General features: G+C 37.1%; 1 protein-coding gene across 1 annotated transcript in view; it reads right to left on the bottom strand.

Annotated features, from left to right (window-relative positions):
- CDH13 (cadherin 13) overlaps positions 1 to 26,726 on the bottom strand; it is a 510,139-nt gene that overhangs the window by 289,446 nt on the left and 193,967 nt on the right. Inside the window, exon 4 of the mRNA XM_031051836.2 lies at positions 18,198 to 18,314. Within this exon, the coding sequence (XP_030907696.1) occupies positions 18,198 to 18,314 (117 nt within the window). The remainder of the gene's footprint in view (positions 1 to 18,197; positions 18,315 to 26,726) is intronic.

Raw genomic sequence — 26,726 nt, 5'->3', positions numbered from 1 at the left:
CTGATTTAATCTAATGATTCATTTAGAAAAGGAACTCTATACATTTCCAAAAATATCCTCCAAAAATTATCTTAAACATAGAGATGATTTCAAGAATATTGAAAAGAACTGCACAACTGTTTGCTTTTAGATCTGAGATACAACTGTAAGATTAAAAATTATTATTTATATCTCTTTGAGAATAAATGACAATTAATTCACAGAAATAAATATATAATGTTGACTTTGTTGACTGATTAATTCCATTGTATTTGAAGTTTTATGGAATCTCTTTTGCAAGCCTTATCCAAGAATTCAACCAAATCAGCATCTTGTTGAGCATCAGAAAAAAAAAAAAGTCTTTAAGTCAGGTGGCACAATTCTTAAATATATTTTTCTAATTGTCAAAGTTCATTGATAAAGGTCTTTCCATGAGCTTCCATTATGCAACAAAACTACTATAGAATAACATAAAGCTATAATTGTCACAGCCAGCACTGCCTACTTTTGCAAAATATTTCAACAGCAAGAAAATTAAATCCACAAACTCACAATTCAGTCAAAAGATTGAATAACAGCTTCTTGTCCTTAAAGGTTACACATGGTACCCTTGGGATTCTTTAACCAATAATCATTAGAGATAGGCTTAAACTGCAAATGCTTTGTCTAGATACGGAACATTCCCAAAGTTTAAGTTGACCTTAGGAAGTTTTAGATAGAACCCAGTAATATGCTCTCTACACTTTATTCTTTTCAGAAAATAATTTTCTAAGCTACCTAACAAGCCTTACTATTATTGTGTAACATCACCAATAAAAATACTACAGCAAAAAAATTAAGCTTCAAAGATATTTTCTTGGTCAATTATCTCTGATTCTATCCTATATGCAACTGAACTTTGCAGTTTTCTTTGAAGCCTAATCCATCTATACACAGATTATGTCTTTTCATAACAAATACACCTTCAAAAAAATCCCGTTATTTCATAATATCCAAGCTTGCAGAGAAAAAAAGTATTCCATAATATAATTCATTAATGTAACAATTATATTTTCAGGCTCCCATGACATACTACTAACAGTTAAAACTTTAGCATTCAAGAGCCCATTTAATAAATAGAAATAAAAAAATTCTGTTCCTGAAGTTGAATGAAATTTACATTTTATGGAGATGAAATGGACTGTAAATACACACAAGGCCCTCTAATTAAAGGTTTGATTTTGCCAAATGGTTTCCTGAAACCAAGGAAAAAAATGTAAGCAAGAGAAATATATTCAATACTTCATTCTTCTTTTAAAGGTAACAGTACATTTTCTAAACTTGCTTGTTTGCATCAGTCTGTGAATTCATTAATTACGAATACATAAATCTTATTTACAGTTTTTATATAATTATGATATCCCCTCTTTTTCCAAAAGAAACAAACAAAACATTTCCAGGTTTTCTAATCCTTTTATGACTACAGAGAAGGAGTTTTTCCCTACATATAGCAGGATTATATTTTCCAACTCTGAAAAATTAAATTATTTCCAGTCACATACAATCGCTTACCATAACATCGTTTAATATCAAAAATGCAATTTAAAACTAATGGTAAGATTTTGTGAAAGTTTAAGCTGTTGAAATATTGAAATTTTACATAAGTTTGCTGGATAACATCTATACATTCCGCATATTTCAGAATGTAAATGTAGCTATTAGTGTGTAAAAAAAAAAAAAAAGATTAATTTAAAACTTTGCTTGAGATTGAAGGAAAAAAAACACAACAAAGACATTCAAGAAGCAGTCAAGTCTTTACAATGAATAAACCAGAGTCAAAAAAAAAAAGGAAAACAAAAAGTGGTATATTTGTATAAAGTATTCTAAATATTAGAAAGGAATTGACTCTCTTGTAGCAATAAGGTGTTGCTTCTAGATGAGCTTATGTATCAAGCAGGTTCTGTTGCATGCACCAGCACAAATTAAAGCAATTTTGAACCTGCTGAAAAGAAGCGGTTTGAACCTGTTTAGTAGGGATGAATCCGATATAGCCTGGCTCTGCTGAGACATACATCAGAGTCCAACAGAATGAACTACATTGAGCTGTGTTCTGACAGCATCTGGCACCACAGGGCCTCAGAGATTGATTCACACCAGCAGTTATATGGATGTTGATCTGCACACACATGGCTTTCTGATGCCCATCAGTCACAAACATGAAGTTGATGTTAAAAATTGAGGTTTTAGTGGTTCACTTAATTCATTACTATCAGGGGTTTATCCTATTATGCTCAATAAACATGTAATCTGGCCTATAATGATGGAATTAAACCAGAAATCAAATAGAAACATAGGTCTCTTGTGCCATTTTAAAATGGCGAAATATAAATATCAAACCAGTACCTGTTCCACCTCTACTGTGTAATTACTGTAAGTAACAACAACTATTCTGGGCCTTGGTTTTATGCCTTCATAACAGACAAGGCTGAATGAAGCCCTGGATTTACAACCAGGACATAACAAAACGTTGGCTTACAGCTAACACAGAGAAAAGAGAACACACTCCTAAAGAGGAAAACTTCGTTTAATTTCCCTGGTTTTGTACACTTTTTACTGATAGTAACTGACATTATTACATCACAATGTACAATCCTATGGCCATATTTGACTTCAATTACATAGGTGTACAAAATAGACTTAATTTTCACAGGCATTTCTTCAATTTAGTGTTATTAAGTAAGCGAATCCATACTTCGTTACCTAAGTTTAAATTATTACTCATAACATGATTTAGAACAGAAAGTTAACTACGACTACATATGTAATTAACTAGTGTCTGCCTCTAACTGCAATTATCAAAGGACTAGAACATCTTATGACAACAAACATAAAGCAAGTTACTTGTAAAACTAAACCTGTTTTAATCTAACCACATATATTCATATAGAAGCATTCATATTGCAGTTTCAGCAAAAAAGGACTGGACTCATCCAGAATTTTAGTAAGTCTCATGAAAGTAGAATCAAAATATTTGGAGATCATCTGAATAATATGTTGACACATACAATGATGAAGGCACAAGGGCTCACACATCTTCATAAAAAAATTCAGCAATATACATAAAAAACATGGAATTTTTTCCCTTCCAATCTAATGGAAATGTAAGCCTGAAACTGTAGGAATAAATCAAGAAGTAAAACAAACCCTTATATTAATGAAACAAGTTGGTTTCCCCAGAGCCATTCTTGGTTATTTAATTTTTACTGAAAAAGAAGGCTGCAGGCATATGAACACTATTCTCAAAAATGTAAAAAAAAAATAAATTGTAATGATATTAGTAACGATTTATTTATTGGAAATTAGTCAACAATGCATTGTGGAGTTACAAAAAAAAATTAACAAGGTCTGCTAACTCTATTAATGAAAATCAACTTAAGATGTATGTTTCTATGGCTACACTTGTGCCTAGACTACAGGAAGATCTTAAAACAGTCCCAGTATTATCAACTAATATGAACAACGGAGACGGTTCTGAAATTGATGTTTAGAAAGAACAGTCAAGTCTTGTAAATTACATATTGCTCCTTTCAATTTCAGCCAAAGAAATCAATAGGCAAGAAAACAGATCTCTTGACAATTAGGTCTACTTCTCTACATCACTTTGGCATATCTTACAAGTTTCACTTGACAGCACAGTGTATCAGTTTTAAACTACATTTACAGAGCTTTACAACAATTTAAACATGACACTGTGCTCAAAAATTTAAACCTACAAAACTCTCCATTTATCCAGTGAAAGGGATATATTCCCATTACAACCACAGATCTAAGGAGTGATATGTCATTCGATTGCACTGGTGTCTGTTAACTGCTTTGATATTTCACTCCAAAACAAAGGATCCATAAACAGCTTATAGTACAACATGACTCTACTACACACTAACAAAAATAATGCTATTTAATGGATGTCAGACATATTCTGTACCCTTAAATTCTGTTACATATCACAGCTCTACATTTCACTGAAATATAGATATTACAGTTTTCTCACTCATAACACACAGCAACTCCTTGTCTCTCACTTCCTTGAGTAACAGGAAATTTATACATCTAGAAAATAAGTATCAGAAAACTTAGTTGCCAAATTTATCCCTTCTCCAGTGACTTGTAGAGGAAGTAGCAGAATGGAAACCTCAAATCAGACAATTAAAAGGCCCAGCTTTACATGACCCTTTCTTCCATGGACAGTTTCTGATGGTCAACACATTAGGCAATTTTACCTGAAAATTAGCACAGCAGCCCATGTGTAAGCAGACGTAAGGAACCAAATTAAATAACAGTATCCTTTAAAAAAAAAAAAAAAGAGAAAAAAAACCCAACAGGAAACAAAAAACCAAAACCCAGTACTTTTCTCCAGAAGAAGTCACACCAAAGACAAGGGACATCTTTCTAAACACCTCAAGGAACTACACAATACTCTGGAGCATCCAGAACTTCTCCAGGGACTTTTGGGGGCCCGCTCAGGGAGCTGCATTCACTTCAAGACAGAGTGGCTCTTATTGACTACTTTATTTTTCTACCTATTTCCGTAATCAGACATTATAATCACAGAATCATAGAACAGTTATGGTTGGAAAGGACCTTAAGATAAGCTAGTTCCAATCCCCCTGACATAGGCAGGGACACTCCACACTAGACCATGTCACCCAAGGCTCTGTCCAACCTGGCCTTAAACACCGCTAGTGATGGAGCATTCACAACTTCTCTGGGCAACCCATTCCAGTGCCTCACCACCCTTACAGTAAAAATCTCCTTCCTTATATCTAACCAGAAATTTTCCATGTTTAAGTTTTAACCTATTCCCCGTTGTCCTATCACTACAGTCCCTGATGAAGAGTCCGACCCCAACATCCTTACAGGCCCCCTTCAGATGCTGGAAGGCTGCTCTGAGGTCTCCATGCAGCCTTCTCTTCTCTAGGCTCAGTAGCACAGACTTTCTCAATCTCTCTCCATACAGGAGGTGCTTCAGGCCCCTGATCATCCTCGTGGCCCTCCTTGTTGCACATTACAGGAGAGCTGGAGGTGCCTAGATGCCCAAAAATGCCAAAAAACCTTCACTTTCTTTAGCTCCCTTGGTAACAGTGGATTACAAACCATCATGCTGAATGAAATGAGGCACCTAAACTCCCTTGAAGAAGTGAGCTTTGTTAACTCGAATCTCACTGCTTTCAGAAAAAAAGCTTTTTATTTCTAGCATTGCCTACATGCTTTTGAAATGTGGAATGACTCTGTAAATAATAAAGCAATATTTGAATACAAACAATGACTCAGACATTCCTCACCCTTTCTCTGCTTTCCAGACACATTTGCACAATATAAATTGCATTAGAAGAGCAAAAGCTTTGATTTGGGATTGTTTGTGGGAATACAGATCTGCAGAGGATGTATTAGTGCAGCCACCCTAAAATCTTTCTGCAGTTTGTTATGTTTGCAAAAATCAGTAAAAATAGTATGCAATTCAAAAATGGTACATGCCAACAAATTGCACAAGGATGGTGGTGTGTCAGTCCTAGGATATATCTGCCCTTCTATTCTGCCTGTAATGATGCCAGATGACTGATAACATCTGCTACCAGCCTCAGAGGCAAAAATATCAGGTATAGTAGCAAGATGTATACCCTTTAATTTTGGCCTCTACAACTTGTAACAATGTGTAAAGTATCATAATTCTTGACAAAAATAATATTTTTTTTTCATTCAATCCACCACTTGCTAGTCAATGGAAGTTCCTTATGTCTTCAATAGGAAAAGGAATGGATGACTCCACCCTGTGTTTCTTCCATGTGATCAACAGGTTTTTAGAGCACTATCATATCCATCCTTAGTCCTGTTTCTTTTCTAACAAGCCCTATTCTGTTTAAACCCTATTTCTTGTCTCATTGTCTACACTGCCTCTTTCTGAAGCTTCTCTAAGTCTACTGCATTCTTTTAAAGATGGCATGACAAGAACACAGAATTCAACTTTCTATTTGACATCCAGTGACTTCTTAGGATTAAATTGACTTTTGCAGATACCAATTCACAATGATTTCAGAACTGAAACCTCATGTGGGAGTGGAACTCAGTGGGCTGTACTTCCTAATACATGCCAAGGCTTCCTCAGGTACCTTTTGAAAAGAACAAGCAGCATATGACACCCCACATTCCAGTGCAACTTAGGCCAAGGCTTGTGAATAGTTACATGCCATGGTTAGGAGTTCAGAATTTCCCTGTTTGAAGTCTATTCATATTTGGTCTCTGATATTTCATATTATAAATTTTTCTGGTTTGCTCTGCACCCATTTCTTTTGACAGTTTAAGATGCTTCTTCCGATGCCTATACCCTTCCATCACGAAAAATAATCTGTAATGTGACACAAAAACCACTGCAGGAAACATGTTAGTTTCCAAAATACTTTAAAAAATTTTACTAGTAGTTTATATTTTGAAGGGAATTTCACTTTTTAAGGGAGGCTGAGACCTTTGAAGAACCCTCTTACAGCTTTTCTGAACCTTCAGTGGGAGTAAAAATGGTTTATGTTAACTGTTTGTCAGCTATTTGCTTGTCACACAGATTTATGAAAACCAAAATCTTCTGATAGTAGATTCATGACTGAAACCAATGGCAGATCCTGCAACTTAATTATTTGCAATGAGACAATTTCCCTAGCTCTTCAACACAATAATTTCTTATTTTGAAAGCTACTGCATAAGGGTCCAAATGGTTCATTACACAAGCAGCAGGGAGTCCCTCCTTGAGAGAATGAAGGACACAAAACTGGAAACCTAGCTGTATTTTGCCTCTAGTACTTGATTTAAAATGTTGATAATTAACTCAGTGTAATTTTAGACAATTGTTCTTTTTAAAAGCATGTGAAGAAAAAAATACTTTTTTTCTTCCCTCTGTTGCATCAAAGTGCATTGTATCTGTCTTCATCTGCTATAAAATACATACATATATGTACTCACATAGGTTATAATCAGTGAACATGTCTTACTTTTTCAACAATTAAAAAGCTTTCAGGATGCAAAAGTTTTGAACATAATAAAATGTGGTCAGAACTTATTTTCTTTTAAACAAGAAAAACAACTGGCAAATGGCTGCCCAGCCTGGAGGAGAGAAGGCTGCATGGAGACCTCAGAGCAGCCTTTCAGTGCCTGAAGAGGGCCTGTAAGGATGTTGGGGTCGGACTCTTCATCAGGGACTGTAGTGATAGGACAACGGGGAATAGGTTAAAACTTAAACATGGAAAATTTCTGGTTAGATATAAGGCAGAAGTTCTTTATGGTGAGGGTGGTGAGGTACTGGAATGGGTTGCCCATGGAAGTTGTGAATGCTCCATCATTGGCAGTGTTTAAGGCCAGGTTGGGCAGAGCCCTGAGTGACATGGTTTAGTGTGAGGTGTTCCTGCCCATGGCAGGGGGGTTGGAACTAAATGATCTTAAGGTCCTTTCCAATCCTAACTATTCTGTGATTCTATACATTCAGCAGGTAGCTTGTTCAGAGCTTGTGGCAGCTGACTGAACTACACTTGTGTCTGCCCATGTGAAGAGTTTGAAATCTCTAATCTTTGTAGAATCTGGGGGGACAGAAGGGGAATACAATAAATTTTCTATTACTTACAAAGAACATCCTTTCCTCATTCACCCCCTAAAGGAAAAAAATAGGCCCGGTTTCTCACATTTCTCATTAACAGATAATCACATTTTTTTCCAAAGCATTATTGACTATATTATGACTGTGTTCATTTTTCTTTTTAAAGGAGACAATTTATTAAATAATAATTAAGATTCTCATGAGAAAATAAACTAATACATTTCAGTAATGGTACTGTATGACTTTTTTAAAAAATTAAGCCATGTATAATAGATTCTATTAATTCAAATTAATTTTCATGTTCCGGTGACCCTTAGCAAATTCAGATTAGAAAGCCCAACAGCACAGTAATAATGGATGAAGTTGATTTATTATGTTTTCCTATTTACACAATTTCATCATCCTCTGTATTGTTCATTAATTTTTATCAAAGATAAAATTCTTACAGATCCTTGCAATTTTTCTTTCACAAAATTTGCAAGTTCCCTACTGCAGACAGTGCTCTGAATTTGCCTGCTTTAGCCATTATCCCAACACTACAAGGACTATAGCTTCTTCAATAATATTTAAAGTATTTTTTTATCACGTAGAAAAGAATCTGTTGAGGAAAGGCTATCATGCTAAACACCTGCTTCTTTAGTCTGGTCTTCTGAAATCAAATACACATCATTTTAATGATCATGCTGTCTGACCCATTTCAAGCCAGTGTTGAACAAATTTCACCCCCCAGAAAATTAAAAAAAAACAAAGTTCCTAGAGCTTCATGAAAACTGTAGCAATTTAAAACAAAAAAAAAAAAACAAAACTGCTAACACCTGCAGAGACAGAAAGACAGGATGATAGAATCATAGAATAGTTAGGGTTGGAAAGGACCTCAAGGTCATCCAGTTCCAACCCCCCTGCCATGGGCAGGGACACCCCACACTAAACCATATCACCTAACCCTGTCCAACCTAGCCTTGAACACTGCCAGGGATGGAGCATTCACAACCTCCCTGGGCAACCCATTCCAGTGCCTCACCACCCTCACAGTAAAGAATTTCTTCCTTAGATCCAGTCTAAACCTCTGCTGTTTAAGTTTCAACCCGTTACCCCTTGTCCTATCACTACAGTCCCTAATGAATAGTCCCTCCCCAACATCCCTATAGGCCCCCTTCAGACACTGCAAGGCTGCTATGAGGTCTCCACGCAGCCTTCTCTTCTCCAGGCTGAACGGCCTCAACTTTCTCAGCCTGTCTTCATACAGGAGGTGCTCCAGTCCCCTGAACATCCTCGTGGCCTCCTCTGGACTTGTTCCAACAGTTCCATGTCCTTTTTATGTTGAGGACACCAGAAATGCACACAATACTCCAAGTGAGGTCTCACAAGAGCAGAGTAGAGGGACAGGATCACCTTTTTTGACCTGCTGGTCATGCTCTGTTTGATGCAGCCCAGGATACAGTTGGCTTTCTGGGCTGTAAGCGCACACTGCTGGCTCATGTTCATTTTCTCATCGACCAGCACCCCCAAGTCTTCCGCAGGGCTGCCATGAATTTCCTTTTTGCCCAACCTGTGAAGATCTTCTGTTTAGCACATGTACAGTTATTGCCCAGTCAGCCTGTATCTCCAAGACTTGCCCTCTCTCATGACAGTCTGAAATGCCAGAAAGTTGGAAATAACACCAGTGGGTGCTGAGGGCACCATGGGATTAGAGTCATTGTGCATGAGGTGTTATCACAGATATAAGGACCAGAGTTTGTTGCAGAAAACTAGTATTTGCAGGAAGCCAGCCATCATCACTTCTACTGCGTGTGAAAATACTTGTAGCACATTCTAAATCAGGTTTGAGCATTAAGTTCTGCTAAATTAATATAGCCCCTCAGTTCTTGCCACACTCAGCTACATTCAGACAATTCTAAGTAAAAAAATATATTAAGACACACATTACTGGATTATAGGGATCACTACTACTTTCAATTTCTGGGCTTAATTGTTGTTCAGATTTCTATTATCAAAATCCATTCTCATCTCCAGCAAGCACAATTGAAAATGTAAGCTTAATAGTTTCATCCACAGATTGTAGAAATGAAAAGGAAAACCTCTGAAGCAGGACAAAAATACTTAGTGAAAAAAAAAAAAAAAAGAAAAATGAACCTTGATGGAAATCCTATTTTCCAAGTGTACTTAAATAATTTTCCCTATAAACATAATGAAATAAAGTATAACCTGATATGTACACTATCAGGTTAGTTCGCATTTCCTTCAAGTGTCCTTTTTTCTGCCTTACAATATCCAGATATTGTTGTTCTTATCAAAAGTCTTTTCCCACTTTGATGGCAGAATTTCTGTTGGCTTCAATGTGCTTAAGGTCAGACATCATTGTACAGTGATGTGGTAAAATACCTTAGGCTGTATTTAAACAGACTGCACTCCATGGAAGTGCTGAATGATGAGGAGTATTACACCTCAGCATAAACTTGCAACTCAAGCTAAATAAAATTGCTAAAATACTGTGCTGGCAAGTTTGTGCAAACATTTGAACAATAATTTTGAGGGAGAATGTGTATACATATTTATTCTATGTTATTCACCTGTTCTTTAATAGTATGAGGGAGATAGTAACATGGCAGAAAAATAAGATATGGGAGAATAATGCAAGTGATATTTGTTGACATAAGAGGAGATGAAACTGGGAGACTTTCCAGTAGTAGCAATATGTACTCACAGCAGCATCTTATAGATTAAAAGGGGAGAAAAGGGAGATACAAAGTCAACAGCATTGACCAAGAAGAGAGTATATGAAAGTCTGGAATGTGTGTACAATTCTGTTCTCATGTATTGCTCTGCATCTCTAAGCATGTATGTGTATATAAGTGCAGTATGAAGGGCATGAGTCCTGCATTTAAATCCCAAATACATAATTTTCAGCAATTAGCATGACTTCATAAACAGTCACTGAAAATTTAAAGAATATAATAACTATACCAAGAATCAACATTCTTGCTAATGTAATTACAGAACATAGGAAATCACGTTAATCCAAAATACAGTTGTCTGAATTTTCATTTGCTTAGGCTACATTTCAAAGTCAGAAAGGGATTTTTCTCTTTTGTGGTGATTTTAAAGAAAGTAGAGTGATCAGACTAGCTTTCAAGAACAAAAGGAAATTGGAGATTTCTGTAATTAAAAATTTATTTTGATAACGGATCACTGATTACAATGTTAAAGAACTTTCCATTAATCAGCTCAGGATATAAAATCATCTTGGAAGACGATAAAAATTAAAGTAAACAATAAATCAGTATAGTTTCATGAAAACCATAGAGAATAAAGGCAGGGAATGGCAATTTAGCAACTATTGTTCTGCATTCCTAGAAGGGACTTTCTGGTTGCTGCTGTTGATGGCACCCTTGTCGTGGTTTAAACTAAATCTGCACAGTTCCCCCTTTGTTTCCCCTACCCCCCCCCCCCTCACCTTCCCACTCCCGGAGGGATGGGAAGGAGAGCCAGAAGAATACAACTCCCACGGATTGAGGTAAAATCAGTCCAGCAATCAAGGTATAACAGAAATAACCACCGGTACCAATAACAAATCAATGTTAGAGGAGACAAACAGGGAGAGAGAGTACAATACCACCTGCCGCCACGAGGGCAGCCCGGAGGAGAGAGCTAACCCCTCCCCTCCTGCCCAGCTTCCAGTCCCCTCCCCGAGCAGGACGTGCTGTGGTATGGAATACCTCCCTGACTAGCCCAGACCAGGCGCCCTATCTCTCCCTCCTCCCTGGCAGAGCATGAGCTACTGCTGAACCCATGACAACCCTCCATTCATAGTATGCTCTGTAAGACTAGATAAAATCACAATCTAGATGTGATTCTTAAAACATGAACCTGGGGGTTTACTTGGGATGAGGAAGCCGGAACACTCCTGGACTTCTGGGGAGATTCTTTGGGTTTGTTTTTGCAGAGAAGCTTATAACCAGTTAAGGAAAAAATAAAAAAATACATAAAAAAACCCAAACAAAAAACAAAACAAGACCAAAAAAACTACAAAGCACACAAACCACTCACGTTATGAAAAGGCGAAACAGCTGTTGCATCTAAAGTTAATGAAAACATTTTCCTTAAACATGAGTCTAAAATTCAATTACTATGTCAATGAAAATAAGTTGTCAGGGGTTTATTTAATGTTAGTAATTTTATATAAGTAATTTACTGCCAGGGACAAACTGATTTCCCCTTTACCTTTGTCTGTAACACAGTTTAAGATATCAACTTCTGAGATCAAAATTAACATAAACAGTGTGAGAGTTAAACTGTAGTATGCTTTGCTGAACAGCTTCAGAGTGTAAGATCTCTTCTGTTTGGTGTTCTCCTTAAAGTCATTAGCATGATTTACTATGAAATTAGGTGCTGGATATTTCAATATTGGGCAGAAAAATTAATTCCATTGTTGCCATAGAACTGCTTTACTTCAGCAAACTTGTAGCCATAGTAACTAGAATAGAAACTATTCCTCAAATGTTTAGACTTTTTTTTTATCTTATTAACAACACAAAACAGTAAAAAATAACAGTAAATTATTATTATTTGCCATTTTTCCAAAGTATCTGATGCTCAGGAAATTCTTCTGAAATATCCCAAGTAAACAGGAGTATTTTAACAAGGCTTTCAATTAAGATTGTTTGCTTAAAGAGAACAAATGTATTCTGTTGGAATTGTTTGTGTGACTACCAATATTTTAAGAAAAAAAAAGGAAGCTTAGAGAGAAACCTTTCACAAAAAGAGATAAATTTGAAGTGCTGTTTTCACTTTACACTTTGTTAGTACATCAAATACACGCCCTTTAATGAAAATTAATATGGCGTAGTTTAATAATTCATGTTCTTGCATTGAAAGCCTTTTAATTTAATGGAGTGCTACTCATTTCATCATTTTCATTGCTGAGGTAGGTTGGTATTTTTCCATGAAGGTCAGAAGTGTGCCATTCCTTCCTGCAAGCCATGAATTTGATCAGATGTTAAACTCTGACAACTCCAGTGGTCCATTCAGGTCTGACTCAGCAGGGTATTACACATTTTCAAGAACACTAGAATAGAGGGAAACCTCCAGGTGTCTGCTCTTTCAGGATCAGAAGCAACTGTATTATGCAACTGTGATCATATATTTATCAAACTTTGTATTCCCTCCTCAGTATTTCTGTTGGAAATGAATTCCTCTTCTCTGGGGACTAGAAATTTTTCTCTAATCTTAAGCCAAAATTTATATCCATTAGTATTACTTCAGTGTATTCCTTTCACTTAAATCATTAGACTTACTCTGGAATTACAGAAAACATTGTACTAGGCTGAATAAATTGAGCTCATATATATTTCTGCACAATTTTGAGCTGCTGAGGTGAGTAGCTTGAGTAAGGATGCCTGCAACACCTGAGTGGAGCAGGGTGAGATCAGCGTCCAGGAGCCTCATCTCAGAGCAACAAGAGCCACCGAGGAGGGAGCCTCAAGTCCTTGACAGGACTTGCCCAGGAGCCGGCAGCTCAGCTACGGCGAGGAGGTGACTCACCATGCCATCATATTTGAAAAATCATGGCAGTCAAGTGAAGCTCGCAAAGACTGGAAAAAGGGAAATATAACCCCCATTTTCAAGAAGGAGAAAATGGATGACCCAGGGAACTACAGACCAGTCAGTCTCACCTCTGTGCCTGGCAAAATCTTGGAGCAGTTTCTCCTGGAAGGCATGCTAGGGCACATGAAAAAGAGCAAGGTGCTTGGTGAAAGCCAGCATGGCTTCACTAGGGAGAAATCCTGCCTGACCAATTTGGTGGCTTTCTATCAAGGGGCTATGGAACTGATGGACAGGGGTGGAGCAGTTGACATCATCTACCTGGACTTGTGCAAAGCATTCGACACTGTCCCACACGACATCCTTGTCTCTAAATTGGAGAGACATCAATTTGACAGGTGGAGTACTTGGTGGATAAAGAACTGTCTGGATGGCCGCACTCAAAAAGTTGTGGTCAATGGCTCAATGTCCAGCTGGAGACCAGTAATGAGTGATGTGTCTCAGGGATCGGTGTTGGGACCGGTCTTGTTCAACATCTCTGTCGGTGACATGGACAGTGGGATTCAGGGCTCCCTCAGCAAATTTGCCGATGACACCAAGCTCTGTGGTTTGTTTGATACGCTGGAGGGAAGGAATGCCATCCAGAGGGACCTTGACATGCTTGTGAGGTGGGCTGATGCCAACCTCATGAAGTTTAACCATGCCCAGTGCAAGGTCCTACACCTGGGTGGGAGCAATCGCAGGCACAGCTACAGGTTAGGCAAAAAGGAAATTCAGAGCGGCCCTGCAGAGAAGGAGGACTTGGGGGTGTTGGTCAATTAGAAAATGAACATGAGCTGGCTGCAGTGTGCACTTACAGCCCAGAAAGCAACTGTATCCTGGGCTGCATCAAAAGGAGTGTGACCAGCAGGTCGAAAAAGGTGATCCTGTCCCTCTACTCTGCTCTTGTGAGACCTCACATGGAGTATTGTGTGCAGTTCTGGTGTCCTCAACATAAAAAGGACATGGAACTGTTATAACAAGTCCAGAGGAGGCCACGAGGATGATCAGGGGACAGGAGCACCTCCCATATGAAGACAGGCTGAGGAAGTTGGGGCTGTTCAGCCTGGAGAAGAGAAGGCTGCGTGGAGACCTCATAGCAGCCTTCCAGTGTCTGAAGGGGGCCTATAGGGATGCTGGGGAGGGACTATTCATTAGGGACTGTAGGGATAGGACAAGGGGCAATGGGTTAAAAATTAAAGAGCTGTGGTTTAGACTGGATCTAAGGAAGAAATTCTTTACTGTGAGGGTGGTGAGGTACTGGAATGGGTTGCCCAGGGAAGCTGTGAATGCTCCGTCCTTGGCAGTGTTCAAGGCCAGGTTGGATGGAGCCTTGGGTGATAAAGTTTAGTGTGGGGTGTCCGTGTCCCTGGCAGGGGGGTTGGAACTGGATGATCTTAAGGTCCTTTCCAACCCTAACTATTCTATGATTCTATGTTTCAAATTTTACTGTACTAATACCATAACTTGATTTTTCTCTAATCACAATCTTTCTTTCTTGCTGATTTAGAAAGAAATTTATCTGTTAAGACTGTCTTATTACATCTGATGTAGTATCAATTTGAAAACAACCAAATCAATATGAAAAAAAAAATTAAAGATACAGTGGATTTTTATTCTAGACCTCAGACTTACTAGTTCCATAGTAAGAAACACTCTCTGGCTTCTTCATCATTTTTAGTAACTGGCATGATGATTCAGGCCAAAAGTTGAGATTCAGAAGTTTATCAACTGAGAAGCTGGTTAAGCAGACACACTCTTAGTGTTGGAAAGGCTTTTAGGTATAGCTCCTCTGGTGTGCACATCATTCTGTCCTCTGTTAGTGCACACCATTATCTTCCAGACTTGAACACCCATCCTAGTTATAAGCTAAGTCCTTTTCCTCCTCCACTTCTTGTTTTCCCCATTCTCTCATTTTATGCTTAATTTTCCACTAGGACAAATTGTTAATTTTGTTGTTAATTGTTGACTTGTTAATTCAGCTTATATTTCACTGTTTGCTCTGTTGTCATTTACATGTCCTCCTATTATGTACAATCCTTCTCTCTAAGTTTTCTTCACACACTGGTGGATCATGATCATCTCTTAATACCTCTATCACCTTCTTTTCAAACATTTTCCTGAAGTTTGGCATTTTTTCCAGCTGCATCTTCAGTACTTAACAGCTCTTTTCTGTGAAGCATATAATTTATCACATATAAATAGCCTCAATCAGATAGCCACTCAGAAATAATAAGCTTCCAGCAGTTTTTCCATCCAGTTATCTTCAGTTATCCTCTCCTTGGGTTTTTTCTATTGCTACACTAACAGAAGCTGTGTTTTCTCTTTGCCTACAATTCTTAAATGCTTGAAGGAGGAAAAAAAAAAAAACACTTTCTCACAAATCTTCAATATTTCTATCTTGTTTGCTATCCTGCATTGCTTTTACTTTTGAGCTTTTGTTGGGTCAGTTCTGCCACCTAATTGTCATTTGGCAGCTAGCTGTCCAAGAGCCCAAAGCAGGGGCAGAGAGTATACATATACTCTGTGATGAAAAACATCTGAACAAACACCCCCTCCTTCCGAAAGGACAAAAGAGCCAAGTAACAAAGAAAAAAGTCTCTTCTGGCTTTCACTGAGCATAAAAATGTCCTGCCAATTTTTCCTAGGCCACTCATGGCTTCTGGATCTTCTGTGTCAACAATTAAAATATTCTTTCTTATGAATAATAAAATCTTGGGTTCATCACATGTCTGTCAATAAAATCCAAGCAAGTCTTTTTAGTCTATATTAAAACATTCTCACTTTGCAGATGTCTTTCTCTCCTAATGACTGGAACAAGAGCTGGAACTTGTTGGCCCTCTCTGCAGTTAGCTTCTTGCACCTTTAGCTCTGCATTAGTGTAAGGATTAAGCTTCAAGAAGTACCATCATGCAGTTTATCACAGCAGTTAAACTGTGTTTGGAGATTGTCATTAAATAGATACATAGAACCACCACTCCCAAGTTAGCCTTAGAAGACATTTCTGTAGCATAGTGGCAAATAACCTGTCACCATAATTACAAGATAAAACTGCATCCCACTGCTTTGTATTTAATTTTCCTTGATGTGGACAAATAAACTAGAAAAGTAACATAGAGAGAGACTAAAAATTGAATATCACGTCCCTGTGCCATATCAGCAAGAGATAAACAAAACACAACAATTAACAGTCAACAGCTGTAGCCTGGGCCATCTGGTCAAAGGCTCATATGACCAATATGTTATTAAAATATTTTAATCTTGCTGTTTTCCCCCAGGAATGAAGGAAAAAGTGCAAAAGTTTAAGTTCTGCTAAAAGGCAAGGTTTGCCTATCTACAAGCACAACATATCTATGATAGTTATTTAATTAACAGTTTCCCTAACGAAGGGTGTGGAAGTGGCAGGACAATAATCTAATTCCTAAATGGGTATGCCAGAAAGCCAATAACAGCACAAAGAGCAACCTCTACACATGTATTTCCATGTTAAGCTAAATACTAATTTGAATTTTTGTAGTCAATTAAAGCAAACTAATTTTTTCATTTGTCCCGTGCAATAACTCCTTGCTGGTTTATATTACCAAACCTTCACGAATAAAGGCTTCCACAGTCCCCATATATTTTTGTTTATTTTATTGTTTTCTAATTGCAAAATGAAACTGCATTGTTCTCCCCTGCTCCCTTATTTTTGTATATGACCTGCTCCCATGTAAGTGCTAACAAGCAGTTCAACTGTGGTGGTTGCTGCAATCACTTCCAAACAACCTTGTGTGTTTCCAGGCAATGTAGTATGGGGTGGAAAGCTAAAGGCAGTCGAGACAGATGAATAAACTACACTGGTAATTTACTGAAGAAAGGGAAAATAACACACGGTGCAACTGGAAACTTAACTTTCATGTGGACATCCAAACCAGACCACACGCTTAGTTATTGATTGTTAATTCTCAAATACTGAAACATGAACTAAAAAGTTCAGAAATAGCTTTAAAAAGTTTAGGACACATTAAAAAATATTTCAGAAAGATAAAATCTTACAGAAATTTATCAGATTGGTATAAATTTTTGACAGGTAAAGAAGAGAAAATGAAATCTTTATATATTATTCATTGTTAGTAGGAAAACAAACTTTCCTTATTGTTAAAATAACTGCTCAGGTGCCAGCTGGCTAAGTTACACATTGTCTGTAGAGTAAAATTCTGCCCTCATGCTGTGCATTTAGCTCCAGTGAGAATATAGGTAGGAATTAGGAAAAGATTCCACAGCTGCATAGGCTGTCATGTTGTTAATACACCTACTGAAATCAGAGCAAAATCAAAACTGCCAACATGAAAAATATATTAATGCACTTTTAACTTCTGATGCGTCAATGGCCGTTCAAACAATATTGGTATTTTAGTTTTAGGTATCTGGTATATATAGGATGTTTATCTGAAATTCTGGGAAACTGTCATTTATTTGGTTGCCTGCAAACACAAGAAAAAATTTTCCTCTTCTGTGTCAGACCTTTGCAAACAACAAAAAATAAAACTAAAAAATCGTCAAATACTTATTTCACCTTTGGACACTAGAAATTAACTAAGGAATCAAATAAAGATGTTTTTACACATAACACCATATGAATTCCTTTTAGGTCTTGTTTCTAGAATAGAAACGAAGTAATCCACACTATGCAGCAGGATGTGCTTCATAACATTCCTGGTCTAGACTTCAGCTCAGTCTAACACACAGATATACATGTAGGTAACAACCCCTACTGAAGAAAGCAGCTGAATGAAAACATATATCTCTGATTAATGCTTTTTACCACGATGTATGCTTTTAATGTTTGTCTGAACACAAAGCTATTTACATTGTGTTTATCTGTCTACACAATAGAGACAGAAAAACAGTCCTCTCTGTTCATTTTCATGTTTCTTATTGTTTTATGGGGTATTACTGCCAACATGGTAGGCATTGCAAATTTTTAAGAGAAATAGATGAATTAATTGATATCAAAATTCAATCCAGTTCTTTGTTTACTTACCTTGCCAATATATCTGGGGAATGGTCCTCTTTGATTTTCAGGAACTAATACCGGAGATGACAAAATAGCCCGTTTTTGTCTTAGAAATCCAAGGTTGTCTTCTCTCTTAAGAATTTCCTAAAAAAAGAAAATGACCAATTACAGGAACTTCCAAAATAATATTTAATTTTTATTTCCATTCCCTGTATTTTTAAGCAAAATTAACATAAACTACCAGATTCCAAGGTTTGTATTATATGTTTTCCAGCAACTAGTGACAACACATCAAACTATTTATTTAAATCAGTTAGGTTATTGCACTTATTACACTAACAGTCAACACACCATGCTCATTTTGTGTTCCTGTAGGCTACATTTAAACCAAAGCAAATGTAGCTACCACCCTAACCTGACAACTGTTTAAATCATAAATTGTAAGCAAGGTGTGGTTTACCTCAAATATTTGTATGACACCTGTAAAAAAACACACTTCAAATGTCTTTCATACCCCAGGTTATATCTATATTTGGTTGCTTCTCAGACCAGGCTTTTAATCCCACAGAATTTAGAGGTGAATTTGCTGAAGTTGTCCCCAGTTACTGAACACCCAATAAATACCAAAAAAACTTGAAATATAAAAATAAAACTAGACACCAAAAACAAGATGTAGGTTAGAATATCAATCAGTAGGGGTTTTTTTTTTTCAGTTGGCTGTTTTGATTTGGTTTTGTTTTGCTCTGTTTTGGTTTGGTTTCGGTATGGTATGGTTGGTTGGTTGGTTGTTGTTATTTTTTTTCCTTAAAGGAAACTTTATGCTATCAGATCAGAAAGAACAAGAGTAGAAATGGTTTATATACAAGCCTTCCTTTTTCTGCTGCATGTTCTGGATTATTTAGTTCTGAGTTTCAGTCAATTCAGCACTTTATGAGCTACAACAAGCTCTTCACATTGGCCTCTGGCCCCTTGAAAACTCTGCCCATCATACCTCTGCCTTCCCTCCCGTTCTGTTCTCTGATCTTCTCAGTACTCTCTCTGCATGAGCTGCATTTTCCCTGATACCACCCTCTTCGTTTTGCTTCTTCCTACTATCTCTGCAACAATTTTCTCCAAGCACAGTTACTACGAAGGTCAGAAAGAGCCTATCCCTTACTCCCAGAGTAATCCCCTTGATACAGGCACCTTTTTGGAAAATAAAACAAAACCAACCAAACAAAAAATTCACACACACAACAAACCCAGGAATAAATCTGTACTGTGCTAGGAATTATGAAACGGAAAGATTTAAATCATTACTATTCATTCAGGTTGTTGTGACAGTTTTACGAAAGGAAACATAGCTTAAATTAAAAGCCTAATTCCAGTAAGGGAGTTACATGTTACAGATAACACTTTTTTTCTGCCCTCTTAATGCAGAAACTCCAAAAACCTAAGCTTCGAAAACAGTTCTGGAATCCACATTGCTGTTTTAACAGCTACTACTTTATTAAGAAAGGAGAGCTGCAAACCCTTGGCTATATTTTGATAAAATTGTAAAGTTGACTGAGCTTTCTTGGTGGCACGATCTGTATATCCATCAGTCAAGAAATCCACAGGCTGCCCTGCTGCCATCAATATGGGTGCCTCCCACCTAATGAGCCTATCATCACCAAAATACTGCTCTACTAGCTTTAGCATCACTTGTCAAAGCTGACAACAAACAGCAGCAAGGGAAACTCAGGTTTTCAACAGTTATCTTTTGTCACGATAAAGTCAAACAGCAGTGGGAGCCATGCAGAGAATCCCTTCTCACAATTTTGCTAATTTTCGTAACTTCTTGAGGCTCACCCTGATAACAGAGTTCCCATCTCTCCCAAAGGCTTTACCAGTTCTCTCTAATCTTTCAGTCTGCAGGCCACTTGGGTCCCTATTTTTGTCTCTCTATTCCTCTCCCAGAAGAATTTTCCTTAATAAAAATTCATGAGAAAGTTCAAGATAAAACATTTGAAGTGTCAAATAAAAAGGAAAGAGCTGAATTCTTTTCAAACGCAAATGCACAGAGCAGTAAGCTTTCAAAATCACTTACACTGTAAACATAGCAGACAGTGTGGCTGGCGTATGTCTATGACATTTCTAAGGAGAGTAAAAGTGACTCCCAATGTGTCTAAAAGGAACTATCAGTTCTTTAGCTTAGCAGCAGCAGTGCTCCACTGATTACAATTTTCACTTGCGCTAACTCCTACCTTCTTGGTTACCCTTCAGGTCATTAAAATGCAAAGAACTCCCAGATACAGGGCTCTCTGGAAATGGGAGAGACTCCCATTTGCATCTCCCTGTGGTTTGGATTGGAATGGACCTTTAGAGGTCATCTCGTTCAATGCCTCTGAAATGAGTAGGGACATTTGCTACCAAATCAGCTTCCTCAGCGCCCCATCCAGCCTGATCTTCAATGTTCCTTTTTTCTTTCCTTACTAGTTTTAGGAGTAAAATGAATTTTCAGATTTTCAGTATCTAGTTCTCACAATTTTAGTAGTCATAGACCCCTAAGCAATTAATACATCATTTTCTTACGACAGGTTACACTCACACTTTCTCTGAAGGTCCACAAGTGGAAGTACAAACCAAACTATATTCCATGGTCAACACTGCAGTAATTAATACAAAGAAGTAAAGTTCTAAAAAAAACAGGATGATAAGACTTATGGCCTTCAAATCCTTATTTCTGAGAAGGACTTTGGAGCAAATAAAAGTTAAAACAGCATTATTTGTTTGGTTTTGTTTCTAAAACACTAAATAAGTCTGTTTTGTGGATAGTTTCTGCAGACTGGGAACAGAACTGAAAGCACTTCTCTGAGTATGTTTCATGCTGTTTATTCTTCAATCTTACTGCTGTTTTTTAAATAATTATTTCTTCATTATGATTTCTCACTTTCTCCTCATCCCCTGGTGTCTAACAACAACATGACTGATTAAATGAGCAGCCAAAAGCATCACTGTAGAACGCAGGTAAAGACAAAGAAATACAAGGTCAAGAGTACTTCACCAATGTATTTAATAATTCACTGCTATTATGGTTACCATAATGATTTCCTCATTTCTAAAGAACAGGAAAAAGAAAGAACATTTGGCTTAGTTTCAAGCACCTGCAACTGACAGTTTAGTCCTCAACCAGTATATAAGACAGAATCCAAGGAATCTGTATTTCTGTGTGCTTAGCACAAAATTAAACAATTGAAAAGGTTCTCATTTATGGTAAATATATTTCATATATAATAATTCCTACTGAATTCACTTCTTCTTGAAGAAGCAACTCACAAAGGATATTAAATTACTCCAGACAGAATTGGTAGTTTTGCTTCAAATTTTCTTAGAATATTAGGCTAGCATTGTAACAGGAGTCTCCTTTTGCCCCTTGACAAAAGTGAAACCCACAAAGAAATTTCCAGTCATCTTTACTCAAATCTGGTGATCAAAGGCTATAGAACCTACTATGTATTTGTAGCAGCCACAACTCCAGACATGTATTTATGTGCCAGGAATCTGGTAGATCTTAGAATGGCATGTCCCAGATGGATGGTATTGACTCAGCACCCAGGGAGCCTGTGACTGTGATTACCTTCCACTTTTCTCATGCCTGCTACTTGTATAACAAAGAGGAACCTCATGTCCAGAATCATCAACCACATGCAAAATTTAAAATGCAAAATACATCTATTACAATGAATATATGCCTTCTTAAGAAAAATGCACCAAAAATAAAAATTCTAGATTTCTAATTATTTTTTTAAGACAAACAGATTGTAGAGAAATCCTATAATTTCTTTATCTTTGCTATTTAGCTGCAATTTCACATCTGTGACCATCATCTTTCAGCTGCTATTTCCGTGGTCAGTGAGTTAGGTGATCAGAATCCAACTATCATTTCACTGTCCGCCATTTTGTAAACAGCCTTTACAGCTTATCTTTGACTTTGTCAAATTCCTTTTCTAGATGTGGAATCAGTACAGCAGCAGTTCAGCACCCAATACTCTGATTCACTGTCAATAAAGCTTGATTCCCTATTCACATTAACCAAGCTACAAACACAGCCTCTTCATTTCTCCCAGCATTTAAGTTAGGCTGCTATTGAAAGATGCCAATTTGCCCAAACTATGCTGCTATGCCAGTTGCAATTTCCCCAGATCCCTTGAGAACTCGCCACCCTGTTTTCTTTTTTCCCTGTTTTTTACCAGGGGTTCTTGGGAGCATTGCAGTACTTGATTATTTGAATGAATGGCCTAGTCACTACCCAGTAGCAGACACCATTACTCTTAGCAAAGAAAATTTCATTAGAACTTGTCATGGGAATAAGGTGGCTGAATACTGGTATTGATTTGTCACAATAAGGGCTTGAAACCTTGCTGGAGTGGCAATCTATAATCCACTATGGTGGCCAGAGAACTGGTTGAGTTTCATGCCATTTAGATGTTTCTGTATACTAAGCTTGATGGCACAAACCGGGGTCAGGTCCAAAACCAAAAAATAAACAAAATTAATTGGATGCTTCTTGCAAGCAAAATTCCTCTGAAATAGCAAATGGGATGTAATATTCAGCAGTATATCGGTCTTCCTACAACATAATAAACTGAATATAAAACTGAAAAACTAAACCAGCATGCAGATCAATTTAAGAAAAAAAAATTTATATTATTCTCAGCTGAAATTTCACAATTGTGCTGTAATACTTAGTTGCTTTATCTACATTGTTTCTATCATCAGAATATTGTTATCATCAGAAGTATTAATAGTGAGATTTTTCTAAAATGTGTCAAAAGAGGAAAATACTTTCTCACATTGTTTATAATATGAAAATCTAAGAAATGTGCTGGAACTTTACTTGTAAGTTAGAGAAAAACTGTTTAAACAAATAATTAACTCAGTGAATTAAGAATTATAAAGGTCAATGGCATACACACAAACAACTACTCAAAAGTAGGCTGTCCTCAGTGCTGTAAATGTCACCCTGAAGTATACTTTAGAAAAACAAATTCAGCTAAAATCTAGCATGCTAAGGGGAATCAGGTATTCTGGAGAACATAAGCTTCCAGGCTTGTGAAGCATTATCAGATATAACATCTGGGTAATGGAAATTGTTGGTGGAATTTGTTTTAATTAGACTGGATGTTTCTACTATTATAATTGTTACACAAATAAAGAAATAGATATGTACACTGCTTAACGAATACACCCATTCACTTCATAGACACTTGGTAATCTCAGACTACAGTTTTGCTTCTGTGCAGTTCATCTAGCTGTGCTATAGGTATATAGAATGGAGGTTGTCTTTAGGGGAGTCAAGAAAACATATTAGGAAAAAAGAATTATTATTTTTAAAATTATTTGATCATGTGTAAATCATTACTATTTTAATGATAATTTATTATAAAGTACTTTTGTAATGCATATATGACAAAAGGTCAGCTATCATGGAGACAAATCTGAACTTTTGCTTTGAGAAGCCACACATTCTGTTATTGCCTTGAACCTCAGCAGTATCTTTTGTGATGGAAAAGTCCTGTTTCTATTCTAAGTTTCATTTATCTTCACACCTGCCTTATTTTGTGTCAGGGAAAAGTTTTTCTAAGATGATAATGGACTAAATGCCATTAACTTTCCTTCCATACACATTAACCATAGGAGTTATTCTGAGAATCATACAGAAATGACAACCAAGTGCCTATTCCTTTTTTAAATTAACATTTCAGACTTTTCTTGTCATCATTTAGTTAGTGTCTTTTTCATTTGAACCATATGTGAATCATCCCTTCTTTCAGGAAATCTCATATTGGTTCCACACTGCTCATTAAATATAATGATGCATCCCTTATACACAACCAAATATGTTCTGACTGACTGCTTGTGTCAAACAACATTGCAAATATGGGCTTAAAGTAAAGACAATAGCTGACCTTCTGTCTCTGTCTTCACCAGGATACACTAACAACACATCACTTATCCCCATTAAAAATATCATTCTCCCCATCTCTAGTGTGTTTACACTGGTCACAAAGCAAACAAAAACTGCTTTTACAAACAAAAGACTGTTTTTATAGCATGTCAGAAAAAAAAACAACAAAATTCTTAAAGACGTCCCCACTCCTTCCGCACCTTAGGTAAATGCAGCATAAATAGAGAAAGTACTTGCTGATGCAATTGCCAAAACAGAAATTACTTAGAAAAGCGTCCTGTAACAAAAAATTGCATTAAAAACAGTTGGCAATTTTTGGTGGGTTGGTTTTTTTTTTTCTTTTAAACAAAAGCATGTTCCATTGGGTCAGATACCAAACTGTTATTGAATATAGTACCAGACACTTAGAGGAGTTCTGAAGCAAAACCTTCCACAAATCTGATCCCTTTGAGGCTTAACCAAAGCTACATGGAAAATTCATTGCACAGCATGGACACAAAGCCTTAACTTCTTACACTTAATATTCCTGCTGAGTTTACTGGGTGGATCCCTTTCTTCACTCATACTGGAGGAATTCAAAATGTGAGGGCTTCCCTTTAGCACCCAGCAAGTTTCACACATGTTGAAAACACCTTGATTTCCAGAGTCAGAAGGAGAAAGAACACATACAACACATATTCAATTTTAAGGCATAGTAAATGAATCAAAGATGAACCTTTTTTGGGGGTAGTAACCATTATAAGGCCACAACATGTATGGATCAGTAACAGACAATTGACAACTCCAAGTATGGAAAATGCAAGTACCCAAGAACAAGAAGTTCCATGTTTCACTGCTGGCATAAGGACAAATTCTAGTAAAAAACTATTGCACATGTAAAAAAAAACCTTGTTTGCAGCAGAAATTGCCCTGCTTTGAAAAAAAAAGCTTTCTATACCTTGCTGCAGGGCAGCCAGCTATAAGTATATAGAAAACTAACCCGTTTTAGATCTGTGTTCAGAATTGCTCAAGTGCTATGAAATTCAATGCATTGTATCAATGCTGCATGAAAGAAATTTCATGGTACCCTGAAGTAATAATAATCAAGTAATGTATACCTTTTACTAGATCTAGTAGCTGCAGTCCTCGTCCCATCTCTGAATGGATGCATAAAACACACTTCTTCCTACCCCTTACAAGGCTCCCACCTGTGATTACAATTAAAACTTTCTCAGTCCTGCTCCTTAACCATTTTTTAAAGCTCTATTGCCACATATTCCATGTTATCTCTCAGTTTCTTCATCATCTCCATTTCTTCAACAAAACAAGCCCTCATTTTATAGAATCGCAGAATGGTTTGGATTGGAAGGGACCTTAAAGCTCATCCATTTCCACCCCCTAGCCACGGTCAAGGACAACTTCACCTATACGAGGTTACTCCAAGCCCTGTCCAACCTGGCCTTGAGCACTGCCCAAGATGGGACAGCAACAGTTTCTCTGGGCAACCTGTGCCAATGTCTCACTCACAGTGAAGAACATTTAACATCCTAACATTTTATCTAAATCTACCCTATTTGAATTTAAAGCCATTCCCCTTGTCCTGTAACTCCATGCCCTTGTACGTTCTAACTCCAAACACTATTTTCCTTGACATACTTTCCCAAACACTGCATGATTCTTCTGCACTGGCTGCATTTAAAAGTAACCTCACTTTCTCTTGTTCCAGGTCTCAGTGTAATTCTGCAAGACTTTTTTTTTTTAAAAAATTTCTTCCTTAACATTCATTTTGAATATATTTTTCTTGAACACTGAAGATACAATTCCACCTAAACTGAAGTCATCTCAAATTTGCATTTTTGTTTCCAGAAATACCTACTTTTTATATATTCTTTCACTCCCCCACTCCTTTGAGCAAAATCTGTCTTGGCATTACCACTCCAAAGTTTCCCTTTTTCACCCATGTTTATCAGATAGCCAGTTCCATTCCCTTACCAAGAGCAAAGCCAGTGTCAACATTTCTGAAATCCTGGTACTTTTGTGAATGCTTTTGGTACAGCTCCTTCAACTTATTCAAGACAAGAAAAGTAACAGCAATTCCTCACAATACCATATTTTAAACCTTGATTTTCTTATTGGAAGCTGACATAAGATGCACAAAATGCCTCAGCAGAGAGATTTGTACATGCAATAGATCAGTCTACAGCTGATGAAATTACACCAGAACATATCCATGACCCTGCTCTCCCCTCCCCAGTCATCTTCTCAATTTACAGACAGCCAAGATAATTCAAGGAATGTACAAGTTCTGTCAAATCACAACAGTGGCATTGGTGAAGGCAGCAACTCAAGAAGCAGGACAACAGAAAGACCCTTCAGCTACCAACAGATCCACGGGTTCCAAAGCTTCCAGGTCATTGTTTCTCACTTTAAATAAGAACAGATCTTTATTTAAAATAAGAATTAATTCTTATCCTGTTGGACCGATACACATATTAAATATTGTCTCTTCCTTCTCTCACAATACATCAATAATCCTGACTGCCCAGAAAAACCTCTTCTTTTCCCATGCTATAAAATTCTCACGTGGGAAAGGAATTTAGCCTTTGGTGTGAGATTTCACAAAACCCAGGGGATGCTGTGGGGAGGAT

This window comes from Melopsittacus undulatus, chromosome Z, assembly GCF_012275295.1.
Source record: "Melopsittacus undulatus isolate bMelUnd1 chromosome Z, bMelUnd1.mat.Z, whole genome shotgun sequence".
NCBI lineage: Eukaryota > Metazoa > Chordata > Aves > Psittaciformes > Psittaculidae > Melopsittacus > Melopsittacus undulatus.
The sequence above is the reverse complement of the archived record's forward strand: the minus strand, read 5'-3'. Positions and strand labels throughout refer to the sequence as shown.